This window comes from Euprymna scolopes, chromosome 28, assembly GCF_053919585.1.
Source record: "Euprymna scolopes isolate OS-2025 chromosome 28, ASM5391958v1, whole genome shotgun sequence".
Taxonomy (NCBI): domain Eukaryota; kingdom Metazoa; phylum Mollusca; class Cephalopoda; order Sepiida; family Sepiolidae; genus Euprymna; species Euprymna scolopes.
Window position 1 is genome coordinate 47,358,053 of NC_136509.1, and position 16,325 is coordinate 47,374,377.

A 16,325-nucleotide genomic window follows, 5' to 3' on the forward strand; every position below is an offset into this window, starting at 1 on the left:
ATCCGTTGGATTATTATGTGTGGGGCGTTGTTGAGAGAGATGTTAATAAACATCCTCATGAGACTAAAGATTCTCTGAAAGCATCCATAGTCAGAGTAATGCAGAATATTGACGAGGACCATCTTAAACGTGCTTGCCAACGGTTTAGATCTCGAATAGAAGCTGTAATTGATGCTGAGGGCGATTTTCTGAATAAAGTTAAAAAATTATATTTTAGGTTATGTCCAAAAAAGTGATTTTTTATAATACCATTGTTTTTGTTTGTCTTTTTGATTATTTTTAAATAGGAAATATATGTCCTCAAATACCAGACACACCCTGTATATATGTGTGTATATACACTTATGAAACACTAGTGTTTGTACGTATTTAATAATTATTATAGTAAATAATGTCAGCCCGTTTAAGAAACTTGTTTCTTATCGTTGAGTACTTTCAGTTGTAATAAAGTCGGTCAACTTAGCTTATATAAATAGATAGTCATATAATGATTAGATCACTTTGACGTTAAAAGCATTTAATAACAAATGTTTAAATTTAACTATCTCTCGCGGTTGCCGGTAGCCTAGTGGTTTGTGTCCTTGCTAATGAACCCAGACATGACTTCTGTTGCTGGGGTTTGAGTCTCTCGACTGGTGTTAATCGTGACACTCTGCACTAATGATTCCTGAAAGGATGAAACACTAGTGTCTGTAGGTATTTAATAATTAATATAGCAAATAATATATACATATCTATCTATCTATATATATATATATATATATATATATATATATATATCATATCAGAAAAGAATAGACACTAAGATAAATATTTTTCCTAAGAATAATATATACTTATTTATCTGGGTAGTTATTTTTGTGTATATATCCGTTAGAAGCGTTGAGTGAAATTTGAAAATATGTATAAATACATTTGAAGCCAAAACTGCAACACAAAATTTTTTATAAAATAAACAGGTGTTTATTTTTAAAGAAATATATTTCTGAGTAAGACTCCTTTATCAATCTTTTTTTTTTCCTCTTCTTCCTAGACATGATGTAGTGGAGGATAGTTCGATGAAGAGTCCACGTGATGTTAACTGCAGGGTTTTTATGAAGCCGGATAGGTGACGCGTGGTCGCGCATTTTGAAAATCTGGGTAGTTATTTTTGTGTATATCCGTTAGTTAACAACAAAAGTTTTTTCCTTAATTCATGAAGTTTCAATAAATAGCTCATTCCATCAGAGTAAATGGTTTTAGCAAAATATATTTATAGAAAATCAAATCTATTTAGCACAGATTGAAAACTAAAAAGTTTGCATGAAAAGTTTAAAACTTTTCATGCAAACATTTTAGTTTTCAATCTATGTGCTAAATAGATTTATGACTGGCTCTAAATATTATTTTGCTAAAACTATTTTCTCATTTATTGAAACTCCATGGATTAAGGAAAAAACTTTATGTTATTGTATTCGTTGTCGAAGTCCCAGAAGCTTATCGAAACATGATGCTTCTTTGAGACATTTCAGTTTGTGTCAATTGGGGATCAGAGTATTAATGGTGAAAAAAAAAGCTTGGTTTTGGATGCATTAAAATCAACCAGCCACTTTTTACCCCATTGCATTCTGTATTCAAGGGCAGAGGAGAGAGACTCAGAGAGATCTTGATCATTGCTGGCCTTTGAAGTGTTACTATAGAAGGCAATATCTTCTGTGTAAAAATAATGTTATAATTTTATTTGGGAGATTATTGATGGAGATCAGGAAGAGAGTCGAATCCAGCGTTAATACTTTGAGCTTCTGACTTCTGCCCATCTACAACTACTTGCATAAACCTATTAGAAAGAAAGGGTTTGATAGTTGGGAAGCGATTTCTAGATATTTGGTAGCTGGAAATCTTGTGAAGTAAACTTTTATGTCAAATTCTGTGAAATGCCTTTGATATGTCAAGAGCTATTGCTCTAGAGAGTAAATAGGGGAGCGCAGGGAAAAGTTAATCTCATTCATTTCTTTAACATTTAAGAGGTAGAGGAGAATCTTGATTGAATACTCAGATATGTATCTCATAGAAATCAAGTGTTAATCCCAGAAAGAGGCTTCTTGATTTTTGATAATTTACTGAAATAATATATTTTTTCTTTTTACACAGGAGTCACCACTTATCAAGGCCCGGAGGCCACCCAAGGATAAGGGTTAATGGGTATACATTAGTCATTGCGATTATAGCATAGTAAACATTAGTAGTGGGAATTTTGTAACTTGGATTAGTTAGGTGGACGGTTCATCAAGAACTTGTTTATGTTGGACTTGAAGACAATCAGATTGTAGTCAGCTGGAAAGCAGGCAAACGGAAGAGAGTTCCACGGGCGGGCGTGCAGTTCTAAGAAAGAAGTTTTGTTCATGGAATCTGCGGTTAGGTTTAGGCACAGATAAAGAGTAGGGGAATTTATTGATAGTGTTTTCAGCTAGACGAGTTGTATATACATACATATATATATATATACACATACATACATACACACTATGAAATGAAATGCAAAAAAAAAATAAAATAAATAATAAAAAGCTGTGTTTAGTGAGGAAACACTGCTCAAATCTCCAACTCCACCCACCATAACCCCCATCCCCAATGTCTGGCACTGCCCCATTTTCATCCCCACCCATCCACCTACCAGAAGAGCCTGGGTGGGCAGGTGGAGGTAGGGGGGAGCTTGAGAACTTATGTTTTATGAGGTTCCAACCCATTATCAGACATTCAATTTTCCTGACTATCAAAACAGATTTTCTTTCTCTTCTACACAGCCTGACATTCTCAGTTTTGTTTTATGTTTAACTAAAAAGGAGAGGGGGACTGGAAAGGAGGGAGGGAGCCATAAAAACACCCAAATCCTTTTACAAAAAAATAAGTAAAAATAAAAGATAAACTAAAGACAATCATCGCAAAAGTAAAATTCTTTGGTTTTAAAAGAGGTTTTTGTTTTCTTTTGTAAATAAAACACTGAAACTTTGGACTGAGAATCGGTTTACAAGGAACAAAGAACAGACAAATGTCTTGGATATTGAAAACCTAGACCGTTTCATGGAATTATTCGGTTTATATTAAAAGAACTAGAATACCCGTCCCAGGAGGGGTAAAATTATAATTATTTTTCCCTCAATAGAAGTCTTGGATTTTTTAAAAAAATTTTGTTATTTTGTTCTAACTAGGGATAAACTCATCCTACCAGATACCAGACATTCACCTGCTATCTCATATATTCCAACCGAGAGATCTTTTAAAGATTCTAACCGTCCTTTCAAGTGCACTTGTTTGTATTTCTGTTGCACTTATTTCAGACATATTTGCTAGGTAGTTCTTGGAGGTTTGTAAATTCTATTCCATGAGTTTTTTTGTTTTTTTTTTTACACAGTAATCACTACTTATCAAGGCCCGGAGGTTAATGTGTATACATTAGTCAATGTGATTGTAGCATAGTAAATATAAGTGGGAATTTTGTAAATTGGATTAGTTAGGAGGACGGTTCATCAAGAACTTGTTTAAATTAGACTTTAACACAATCAGATTGTAGTCAGCTGGAAAGCAGGCAATCGGAAGAGAGTTCCATGGGCATGCAGTTCTAAGAAAGAAGCTTTGTTCATGGAATCTGCGGTTAGGTTTAGGCACAGATAAAGAGTGAAGGAGGTTGATAGTGGTTTTGGCTAGACGAGTGTTTTTCATGAAAATTTGGCGAGTAGCCACCATACATTGAAGCTCAGCTGAGCACTTGCTATAAAAGTAACGATAAAGCAGAGACAGGCTTCCAATGTCGCTTCTGTGGGAAAGAGGTTGCAGGAAAGGGCATGCCCCACTAAGCTACGAAGTCTATTTTGAACTCTGTCAAAGCAAGATAAGCTGCTTCTAGCAGCTCCTGCCCAAATGTGTCAACAGTACTCCATCGTTGGCCGTACCTGGCTTTTATATAGGTAGAGAATTGCATCAAGAGTGAGATATCTACTGGAGCAGTAGAAAGATCCCACCATTTTTCTAGCAACCTTGGCAATGGATTTGATATACGTGTTCCATTTTAGCTCAGGAGTAAAGGTCAAGCCCAGAAGCTTGTTAAAACATGAAGCCTTCCCAAGACGAGAACCATTCATTTCAACTGATGCAGGATTGGCATCGGAGTGTAGATAGTGTAGAGATAGAAGCTTGGTTTTAGATGCATTAAAAGTAACCAGCCACTTCTTTCCCCGTTGTACCACATGCTCGAGAATCAGAGAGAACTTGGTCGTATATGGTCTTTGATGTGCTACCATAGATTGTAGTGTCGTCAGCATAAATGTTTATGAATGATGTAAGGATGCGATTTGGAAGATCATTTATGTAGATCAGAAAGAGAGTTAGGCCCTGAAAGCTTTTGATTTCTGCCCATCAACCACTACTCTTATGAACCTATCAGAGAGAAATGATTTAATACTTAAGACATCTCCAGCTATACCATAGCTGGAGATCTTGTGAAGTAGTTCTTTATGCCATATCTTATCAAAGGCCTTTGATATGTCAAGAGCGATTGCCCTAGAGAGGAAGCCTCCGTCGAGAGATTCGCTAATCCTATGAGATATAACTGTAAGCACGTCTGCAGAACGGAAATCATATTGCACGTCACTAAGAAGGTTGTTTTTGCTGAGATGGTTGACTACTTCTCTATTCAACACGGATTCCAGCAGCTTACTCATGATGCACAGGAGACTTATTGATCTGTACTGATAGGGAGATGAACGATCATCTGAGTTCTTAAATACAGGGCATACTGATGAGATTTTCCAAGGTGTTGGGAAGCATTTCTCCTTAAGACAACGCTTAAATAACTTTGTAAGTATGGGCGCTTGTTCTGGTTGAAGCTTTTTGAGCACTATAATTGGAATGCCGTCAGGGCCAGTTGCTTTTCTGGAAGCAAAGTTTTTGATTAGCTTGGCAACATCACATACAGATATTTGTATGTCACATAGCGTGTTTTCAGATACATGAGGAAATACTGGGGGTTGGCGGCCTTGGTCATAAAGGGTAGAATTAGCTGCAAAGATCTTGGCAAAGAGTTTGGCTTTGTCTGATGTTGACGAGATTACCTCAGGTCTATTGATGATAGTTGGGATAGAGCATGCACTCCTGTTCAGGATTCTGTTTGCTATTTGCCAAAACTGATGAAACCCTAGCTGCTGCTCAGCTACTTTGGACTTGACTTGGTTACTCCTATAATTACTAGAATGATGGAAATCTTCATAAAGATTCCAGTTTTTTGTATATCTCTTATTAAAATTAAAATTAAGATATAATACTACTAAACTTTTTTTTTTTTCTAGAATCCTTATTCAAATTTTAATCAAAATCCATTACATGATTTTGATTCTAGAAAATGTCTAAAATTTAAGGCTTAAGCATAAGGTGTCTTAAGAAGAAACCAAAATTCAAGGAATTTTGCTTAAGCAAGGCTGCTGCGAAGAAGATGGGCTCCCTCTACCATGCTAGAAAACTACTTACGCCTGAAATTATCCTGTATCTCTACAAGGCCACCATTAGCCCATGTATGGAATACTGTTGTCACATTTGGGCTGGTGCATCTGCTACTAGTCTCACTCCTGGACAGGGTTCAGAAGAGGGTCGCCAACCTGATAGGTGCTGCTGAACTGTCATCTAAGCTTCAACCTTTGTCCCATCAACGTAATGTTGCATCCCTTTGCCTGTTCTACAAGTATTTTAATGGTGAATGCTCTGACGAACTATAAGCCCTTGTACTCCCTCGACGTAAATACCACCAACAAACCCAACAAGCAGCAAAATCCCACCCCTACACAGTAGAGATCCCCAGATGTAAGAAAGCATTCTACTCTAATAGCTTCTTCCCCAGAACTGCTAGACTTTGGAATTCCCTTCAGAGTTCCTGTTTTCCCAAGTGTAATGTGAACAGATATCTCGCTGCTCAACTCCCTATATAGTATCCCTGCAACTTATGTCCCCAATAGTAGCCCCTAAAGTGGTACTGTGCTTTGTTTGGGGTGAAAATGGAATAAAAAAATTTTTTATTTTTTTTTTTAAATTGCTGTCTCATGACTATGGATTAAATTTAATGCAAATCTGAAATATTTGAATTTCAAAATGGGAGACTTTGCTCATAGTATGTCCCCTAAAAACATTTTAAAATACTCCAAAGAAACTGAAATGTTTGAATAACATTCAAGATGAAAAGAGTAGTCGAAATAATGCAAAATATCACTCATCTAAAAAAACTCTTGCAACAAACTGATTTTTATTTACTTGTATCCATAAATCCATCTATTATCCCCTGAACTCCCTGGTAAAGTAACCCCTAAATAAATATTTCCTTTGGGGTTGGCGGGAATGAAATCATCATCACTTACCCGTAATCTATCTTCCCAGGACATTGGCAGCAATCGTATGAGGTCAATCGTATCTCCGAGTTCTGTAATCAAAGAGACAAGCGTGACATCATCTCCATTGTACTGTTCTTGGGGGACGCAATAACCTAGCACCTGAAACAAACGAGAAACATTTAAGCAAAGAGAAGTTTCTTTTGTTAACTAGATACAGAAATTGATTCCAGAAAAAAAAAAAAAAAAATCAAAAGGCTGTTGTATTTGTTTGCGATTAAAACTTTTACCAACGATGTACTAGTCTGGCACAAGTTTAATCAGAAACGAATACAACAGTGACAGAGAGGTGACAGTGGCTAAGTGCTTAATGACACAGACTGGCAACCTAGGTATGCAAAGTGTAAAATCTGTTCATAAATTCGTATTATTTGGATTCATCAGACTACTGTTCTCATCTTGAACAGTAGCCTGAAGAGTCCAAATAATACGAATAACCAATCCTCATCTCAAAAATTCAGAAACGTCTGTTCATAAATGTCATTGATTTCCTTAACATTGATTTTGGTTATGTCATTTTTTGACACTTGGTAAACTTGTTTAAACACTCCATTAAACTCCATCTTTTTGTATGGCCATCTCTACACACATTGGAAAGCAGGAGGTCCACCTACATATAGTGCCTTTGTAATCCTAAATGGTCACCCATTCGGTACTGACCAGGTTCAGTGTTGCTTAACTTCAGTGATCCGATGAGAACTGGTGTGTCAACATGATTGTGCCGTATACCATGTAATGGCAAATCTGTTATACAGGCAGACATTCTTTTTTTTTTTTTCTAACGCATTTGGTTTTTTAAAAAAACTTTATACTAAGAATTCCTTAATAGCTTTCAGAAATCTAAGTTTATATTATACTAGCTGGGGTACCTGGCGTTGCCTGGCTGTGGAGAGGAGATGTAGTAAGGAATTCTAGGGGAGGGGGCAGGAGTCAAAACAATACTAGGCAGCCCGGGTAGAGATAGGTGTATAAAAAAAAATAATGGGGGGTTCCCCAACGTTGCCGGGTGTGGAGAGGTGAGGGGTTGAAATCAAAACAGTAGGCAGCCGGAGTGGAAAGAGGTGTTTAAAAAAAAAAAAAAGTGATAGTAGGCAGGGAGACAGACTTGAACTCTTAAAGCGAAGGAGGAAAATAAGGTGTAAAGAAAAAACAAACAAAAAAACCTAACGTCTTAGCTGATGCTAGCATTCAATTTAAAGGTAGTCAATCCAACGGACACAATGACTTTCCAAAAATGTCAACAAAAAGGCCCAGTTGAGGGTGTTTTTGGTCAAGTTTTGGATATTTGTCGTCCGAGAGATTGCGCTTTAAAACGCTACCAATCTTGTCACGTTCCGATGCATCTGTTGGAAGTTTTTTTGAGACATACAAAGACACACATTTTGAATTTTATACATTAGACTAGCGGGGCGTATCCAGCGATGCCCGAGTGTCTTGAGGTAAATCAAAACTCCGGGGGAGGGGGGGGTTAAATAAAAACAAATGTTTTGGTAGGTAAGTATGAGAATCGAACCCGTACCCTTGAGTTGGAAATTAATGTGTGAAAAAAAAAAAAAAAAACGGGTGACGTTACCCATTAGGCCACCGCGACATACATTTGAAGTTATTTATTGAACTATAAAAACAGGCATGCGCAATAAAAGTTAACTCTGCTGCTTCCATTTGACCTAATTAAGAAGGTCAAATAGAAGTCACTCAATTGTTTACCCAAGTTTAACTGTTTTTGTTTTTTTCCCCCAACAGATGTTGGGGGGAGGGGAATCAGCTCCCAATTGTCCAGATTGAATAACAATTGTCTAATGTACAACATTGATCAAAGCTGATTGCTTCTGGACATTTCCCGGCGCAATGCCGAGAACGTTGTTCGTTGTTAACTTTGAATTAGTTTCACTTTTTATACGAAAAAGCCTCATCAACACGCGAGGAGCCAAAATAGCAATAATTTTGTAAAAGTTGACGTAAATAAATCTAGATGCGACGCACTTTCCCAAATCGTACATATTATTATTTAGGACCCATATAAACAGTTGTAAGCGATCGTAACGACATCAGAACCGTGTGCGAGAAAAGCCTTTTGAAGACATACACGAAATGGTCACACACATTTTGCCTTTTATATATATAGAACATAATTAGGCATCTTGTAACAATTTGATTATATGTGATAATAAAAATTCATTATAAATAGGGAACTTGTGATAATTAAATTTTATTATAAATAAGTAGATGTCCTGTGATAATTAAATTTATTATATAATATTATATATTATTATAAACTAGCCTGGATGCCCAGTGTTGCTCGGGTGTTTGGAAGTGCATGTTAAGCAAAAGAAAAAAAGTGGTAGTAGGCAGGCAGGCTTGAACCCATGACATGGAGGCAGAAAAGAAAGTGAAAGAAAATCTGACGTCTTACTGCTATGCCATGACGCGACAGGAAGTTCGGAATGTTAAAATTAGGCAAAGTCAATCCAACCGATATGACTTACAAAAATTGCTCACAAAAAATCGACCCCTCCTTGTAGAAAACTGCCCAGTTGAGGGTGGAGGAATCAATGTTTTTGGCCAATTTTTCAATATTTGTCATTCGAGACGCTGAGCTTCAAAATGATACTGATCTTGTGAAAATCCGTCGCCTCTGTCGAAAGTTTTAAGCAGACATACAAACATACATACATACATTTAAAAAAGACAGATGAGATTTATATTATAGACTAGTGGGGGGTACCCGGCGTTACCTAGATGTTTGGAGGTGTGTGTTGGAAGGAGGGTAGATCAAAACAACCCTGTTTAAAAAAAAAAACCAAAAAAACGTTAGCTGGGTGTTTGGAGGTGTAAAAGAAAAAATTTTAGTAGAACGGTAGGCTTGAACCCCGAACCTTTGACGCGGACGTGGAAAGAAAATGGAAAAAACCTATGACCTAATCACCTCGACCACGGGAATAGTTGAATTGATAAGTGTTAAGTTGACATTTATAAACCGAAATTAGCAGGTGTGAGAACTTTGTCGCGTGATGTTTGACCTAGTTTTGCGCTGGAAGCCAGTTTCTGTTTTCCCCACTACGCTGCGATCAAAAATATCTTGAAAATATCTTGTAAAAGTCGGGTAAATTAAAGATAGCCGCGACCCGAATTCCTTAGTCGTAGATATTATTATTTAGATAGCATATAAAGTTTTAAGGAGCGAGCCAACTGAAAATCACGTCGAAAAAACCTTTTGTAGACATAAAAAAAAGCGAACATACATACATACATACATACATACATACATATTCGCTTTTATATATATAGATTAGCGGGGGGGGGGAGTAACTGAGCTAAGATGACATTTTTTTCAAATATTTAAAGTAAATCATGTTCCGACGTCGTATGACGCATGCGTAGAAGCGAACTTGTCATGAGGACAGTTTTTGCTGACCTCTCCCTGTAGAAAACTGATGATTTTAGGGTGAAGAAATTAATGTTTTTGGCCAATTTTTCGATATTTGTCAGGTGAAGGTTGGAACTTTAAAATGATACCGATCTCGTAAAAATCCGTGACCTGTGTTGAAAGTTTTTGCAAGACATACAAACACACATACATACATTTTCGTTTTTATATATATAGACTAGCGGGGGTACCCGGCGTTTCCCGCCCGGGTGTTTGGAAGTTGTGTGGTGTTAAATAAAAAAGAAACCCGGGGGGGGGGGGTAAAGTTGGTAGGATCGAACCCGAAGCCCTGAGACAAAGTTTGAAAATAAAATCGGCCAGCTAGAATGAGTTACTAAAAGATGTTTGAATTTATTTAAGTAAGAACCAAATTGACAGGTGCACGCACAGAAGTCGTAGAGCAATGGCTATTCAGCAAATGAGGTCAATGACCAGGTTTGTTTGTTATAAGCAAAGTAAAAAAAGAAAACAATAAGCAGGGTGGGGGGGTTAATCAAAACATTGAAAACGAAAAAAAACCAAAAAAAAATAACGTAAGGCAAACGAACGATGTTAAATGTAAAAATCGAAAAAACAAAAAAGAAATAGCTTAAATGAGCCTATTTCGATATTAAAATTTAAAAAATCGGTGGGTACCCGGGTGTTTTTGGGTGTGTGGTCAGGGGTGGATAAGCAAACTTAAAAAAAAAATTAAAAACAGAAAAACGAACGTTACGTGAAAAATGACTTAAATAACACTGGTTCAATATTTAAATTAAAAAAAAATCGAAAAAAAAAAAAGACATCTCACACCATGATTCGAAACCAAAACGTTTAGATAATGAACCAACGCGCTAACCAACTGACCTAACGCGACGTACATGAAATTTAATCAGTTTTTCAACTATTTAAAGTAAATCAGGTCATGACGTCATCTGATGCATGCGTAGAACCGGTAGTCGTCACGAGAGGACCGTTTTTGTCGACCCCCCCCCTTTCAAAAATTGTCGATTTTGGGGTGAAAAAATTAACGTTTTTGGCCAATTTTTTGAGCGAAGGATGGAGCTTCGATATGATACGGAGTTTGTGAATTTTTGTCATGCCTGTCGAAACTAGCGACACACAAATACACGTACAAACATACATACACACATTTTCGCTTTTATATTTATATACTAGCGGGGGTATCCGGTGTTGCCTGGGTGTTTGTAGGTTTGTCTGGTGTTAAATTAAAAAAGAACCTGGGAGGGGGGGGTAGGATCGAACTGGAAGCCCTGAGGAAAAGTTTGAAAATAAAATTGGCCAGCCAGAATGAGTTAGTGAAAGATGTTTGAATTTATTTAAATAAAGAACGAAATTGACAGGTGCGCGCCCGGAAGTTGTCGAGCGTTACGATGACGACAACGAAGGTTTGTTTGTTATAAGTGAAGTAAAAAAAGAAAACGTTAACACTTAAGCGAGAAAAAAAAAAACTAACGTAAGGCAAACGATGAAAACAGAAAACGAACATGTGAAAAATGGCTTAAATAAGCCTGTTTCGATATTAAAATTAAAAAAAATCGGTGGGTACCCGGGTGTTTTTGGGTGTATGGTCGGGGGTGGATAAGCGAAGTAAAAATAAAACAGAAAAACGAACGTTACGTGAAAAATGACTTAAATAACACTGGTTCAATATTTAAATTAAAAAAAATCGAAAAAAAAGACATCTCACACCATGATTCGAACCCAAAACGTTTAGATAATGAACCAACGCGCTAACCAACTGACCTAACGCGACGTACATGAAATTTAATCAGTTTTTCAACTATTTAAAGTAAATCAGGTCATGACGTCATCTGACGCATGCGTAGAACCGGTCGAGAGGGCCGGTTTTGTTGACCCCCCCCCTTTCAAAAATTGTCGATTTCGGGGTGAAGAAATTAACGTTTTTGGCCAATTTTTCGATATTTTTTGAGCGAAGGATGGAGCTTCAATATGATACAGAGTTTGTGAATTTTTGTTGTGTCTGTCGAAAGTTTTTAGCAGACACACAAACATACACACATACATACATTTTCGCTTTTATATATATAAACTAGCGAGGGGTACCCGGCGTTGCCCGGGTGTTTTTCGGGGTATGTGAAAAAACCCCCGAAAATGTGAAAAAAAAAACAATAGGTGCCCGTGAAAAACAAACGAAGCCTTCTCAACTCGCAGTTGGAAAATAGTAAAGTGTTAAAAAAACAAACAGGTGCGCGTTTTTGATTGACGTGACGGCGATAGGTATTCAGCAGTTAGCATTTTGTGCGGGACAGTTTTGAATGAGGTGAATAAATCGGTTTGTTTGTTTTTAAAAACCCGCTCCCTGTTTATTAGGAGGAGCGAAATGAAAGCTACAGTCTGATATGATGAAGTTGACATTGAACAAACGTTACTTAGCTCTCTTGAGACAACTGGCTTTCGGCCTGTGATTAGAGTAGAGTTTCGCTTTTTTTTATACCGAAAACCGAATGTAACGCGTGCCGATGCGGGAAATGTCGAATAATTAAAGTTTGAAAATTAATAAAATTAAATCGTTGTTAAGTGTGAGATATTACGATTTGTATGTAATATGTTTGAATTTTATTAAGAAATATGTAGAGTAAATAAAATTGTTGGCAAAAAACAAATTTGTTTTATTTCGTTCAATAAACTTACATATTTTTTCTTTTGGCATAAAAAAAAGAATATGCAAATATTTGAGAGCTAACCTATTCAATTTAGTTATGAAGACGTTTTTTATGTATTTAGGAAAAATCTTAAAATAAACGTCAAGTATTTGGGTGCTAAGCTCTTCAATATGTAAATACATATGAAATGTGTTTCGAAACATCACAGCGAGCCAATGTAGTATCTGTTCTGATGCTACACTTCACCTTTTCTGTTCTCGGTCAGTGGATGAGAAATCCTTCATGACTGAGACAATTTTTTTTTATTTTGTTACTATCCAGAGTGCCCCTTTTTTGGGGAGCTGGATTTTTCCCATATTAGAACCCGACCTTGTGTCTAACTCTGCTCTCATGGGGAGGCAAGTAAATGGGAATATAACCAATGTACATGTAGTGTGTTTTAGGATATAAGAACTCCGTTTAGTTGATGGTTTGATGAAAAGGTCGTCGTCATCGTTTTTTTCTTTTTGTTTTCAAAAAAAACATCTGAAGATAAAAGTCGCAAGCTGAACTCCTCAATATATAAGTACATATGAAATGCGGAGTTTTTAAACACACGCAGTGTGTTTTATGGTATAAGAATTGTTGATGTTTTGACAAAGACGTAGTCGTCAGCATAATCGAAGACATTGGAGTTGAGTTTTTTTATGTGTTTAGAAAAAATCTCAATCTAAAAGTCACATACATTTGGAAGAGGCCAAGATCACAGTGTAGTGTCTGTTCTGATACTACACTTTACCTTTTCTGTCCTTGGTCGGTGGAGAGGAGCCCTTCATGACTGAAACAATTTTTATTTTTGTTCCTATCCAAAGTGCTCCTTTTTGGGAACTGGATTTTCCCCAGATTAAAACCCGATCTTGTGTCTAACTTTGCCCTCGTGGGGAGACAAGTAAATACGAAGTCACATATATTTGGGAGGTAAACTCTTTAACTCAGATGAAATACGTAGGTTAGAAACATCACCCATGTACATGCAGTTTGTTTCATGATATAAGAACTCAGATTTGTTGATGTTTTGACAAGGTGTAGTCATCGTGGACGAAGAAGTTGGCATTGTTTTTTTTAAGAAATGATGAATGTAAATCTTGTAGGTATTATCCTACTTTAAACTTTTTAATAAAAAGCAAGTGAATGGGTTATATTAAATTCGTTAAATGATTTTCTCCCTATTGTATCGTTTAATCTTATCTATGCAGTAAATTAATTTGAATCCAGGCCCCAAAATATGTCTCTTAGTGATGCTATATTTTAATGTTACTAGCGTTCGTTTATAAAGCCAATAACTGATTCCGGAATATGAGAATTATCAGAGCGTAGCCAATCAGAATAGACGGGAGACTTTATTATTTATGAATCAGATATTGGAAAGATTAGGTTATATCTATGGACCAGTTATGATGGGTGAAATCACAGTGTGTGGAACATATAGAATTGGTCCTGTTGACAACTGGTAGCGGTAGTAGTACTAAATATTTGGAGAGAAAAATAGGGACTCCTTCCTGTAAAGATGTTGTGATTGTGATGGTGTTGCTTGTTGGATGCAATGTAGCATTTTATTATCACAGCTGAATTTGTCAAAAATTGTGGTCAAAAGCAACATAAGATAGTGGCAATTAGGCTAGATGTATTGAATTTGTATGTGGCATCTGTTGGTGCCAACCTACAAGAATTTCTGCAGTCATTTTATTATATTATAAATAAGTAAACGTCCTGTAATAATTAAATTTCATTTTAAATAGGGGGTATATGATAGTTAAATTTTATTATAAATAAGTAGACGTCCTATGATAATCAAATTTCATTTTAAATAGACGTCTTGTGATAATTTTTAATATGCTGATGAGGAGAATTGTTGGCAATTTTATTTAAAAGGTAATTTTGCTAATAAAACTGACTCTTGGAAACTATTTGCCTTAATGCACACACATTTATTGATATAGACAAATTTATAAGATCGCAACACTGGACACTCTAATGTTTCGGACAGAGGGTTGGTTAAAACCACAAGTCCTCGTCAGGCGACTTAAAAAAAGTTTATCTTCCATAGAAGAAAACCAGTTCTCAACCAGTTTCTAATTTTTTTTTTTTTTTTAAGTCATTTGATGAGGACTTGTGGTTTTAACCAACTATCTGTCCAATACATTAGCATGTCCAGTGTCGTGACCTTATAAATTTGCCCATATCAATAAAAATTATATCTTGCTCTTCTTTGATTGAGCACTCTTATTAACCTCGTTAAATTCATGAGTTATGACGAAACACATGTCAGTGGATAATTATATTTTAAAAAATATAACTTGCTATATATATATATATATATATATATATATCTGTCCTGTCACATAAAAGTTAGCAAGTAAAAAAACAGCTGATGAATCCATTTCAAGTACATAGAGGAATTGAATGTATTTCCATAATGACGTTTCCTTTCTTTTTTCTGCTTTCTATACAGATTTGTTTTTTTTTTCTTTTCTTTTTTAACTTTACTGTATTGATCAAAGGTAATAAAACAAACTCTTTATTTCTGGAACTTGAGTTGAATATTTGAAATTCTAACTAATAGGTTTTGAATTTATCAAATTGCTACTTTATTAATATACTAGCAAAAGTACCCGTCGTTGACTGGGTTCAAAAACAGCCTACAGAAAATGGACTCTGATTTATGAAAGTACTAGTGGGGGTTCCTGGCGTTGCCCGGGTGTTTAAAGGTGTGCGTGTGCTAATTATAATTAATTAAAAGAATAAGCAAAAAAACAAAATGTTAAAACTTCTTTAAAAAAATCGTTGCCCGGGTGTTTGTGTTGCGAGGGGGGGGGGCTTAAAAAAAAACAAAAAAAAAAAAAAACAGTTTTGGTAAGTAGTTAGGATCGAACCCGAAGCCTTGAGGCGAAGGTGGAAAAGAAAGTGTGCAAAAAACCTGACACGTTACCTGCTCGGCCAACAAAGAGCAACTGAAACACGGTTGAATTTATTTATTTAAGTATTAAAAACAGAATTGACACGTGTCCGCAATAAAAGTTAACTCTGCTGCTTCGATTAATGAGGTCAAATAGAAGTAGTGGAGTTAACTTTTACTGCGAGGCAGCTTTTGGGTTTGTTTACCCAACTTTGGCTGGTTGTTTCCCCCAAGATGTTGGGGGGGGGGGGATGGAGGAAACCAAAAAAAAGGGGGGGGATTATCCAGATTGAATACCAATTGTCTGATATAAGGAGTTTGCCCCCACATTGATCAAAGCTGATTGCTACTGGACGTTCCCCTAGTGCGATTGCCGGGAACAATTCTTAGCTTTGAATTAGTTTCAGTTTTATACAAAAAAGCTGAACGAACACAATAGCAAGAATTTTGTAAAAATCGACGTAAATATAGACGCGACCCACGTTCCCAAATCTTCAATATTATTATCTAGGGGGTATATAAACACTTCTAAGCGATAGTACCCCCCCCCCCCGGGACCGTCAGTGAAAAAAGCCTTTTCGAAACATACAAAAATGCATGCGCCGCATTTGCCTTATATATATATATATATATATATATATATATATAGATGAATGTTCTAATTGATACAACCTTCTGATTTATGAGCTTATGTTCAAGTGAGGTATTAACCCATTAGCGGACGAATTAAGGGAAACTTTTAGATGCAAATGCAGATTTTTTTTGAGCATCTATTTAATGGGATGCTGATGGGTAATGTGTTAATAATATCTGTATGTTTTTACAAAAACTATTTATGAATTAGAAGATGTGATTTGTTTGAAGCATCATGTGTAGTGTGTAAAGAGTTGTGTTTGAAGGCTATGGTAATGCAGTCTTGTAGAAAAACA

The 16,325-nt window shown here is 36.1% G+C and overlaps 1 protein-coding gene across 5 annotated transcripts in view; it reads right to left on the reverse strand.

Moving 5' to 3' along the window:
- The window catches only part of LOC145249593 (extracellular tyrosine-protein kinase PKDCC-like), a 117,502-nt gene that overhangs the window by 32,304 nt on the left and 68,873 nt on the right, over window positions 1-16,325 (reverse strand). For all 5 annotated transcript variants that reach the window (XM_080111297.1, XM_080111301.1, XM_080111300.1 and 2 more), the window contains exon 3: window positions 6,378-6,509. In XM_080111297.1, coding sequence (XP_079967423.1) covers window positions 6,378-6,509 — 132 coding nt within the window. The remainder of the gene's footprint in view (window positions 1-6,377; window positions 6,510-16,325) is intronic.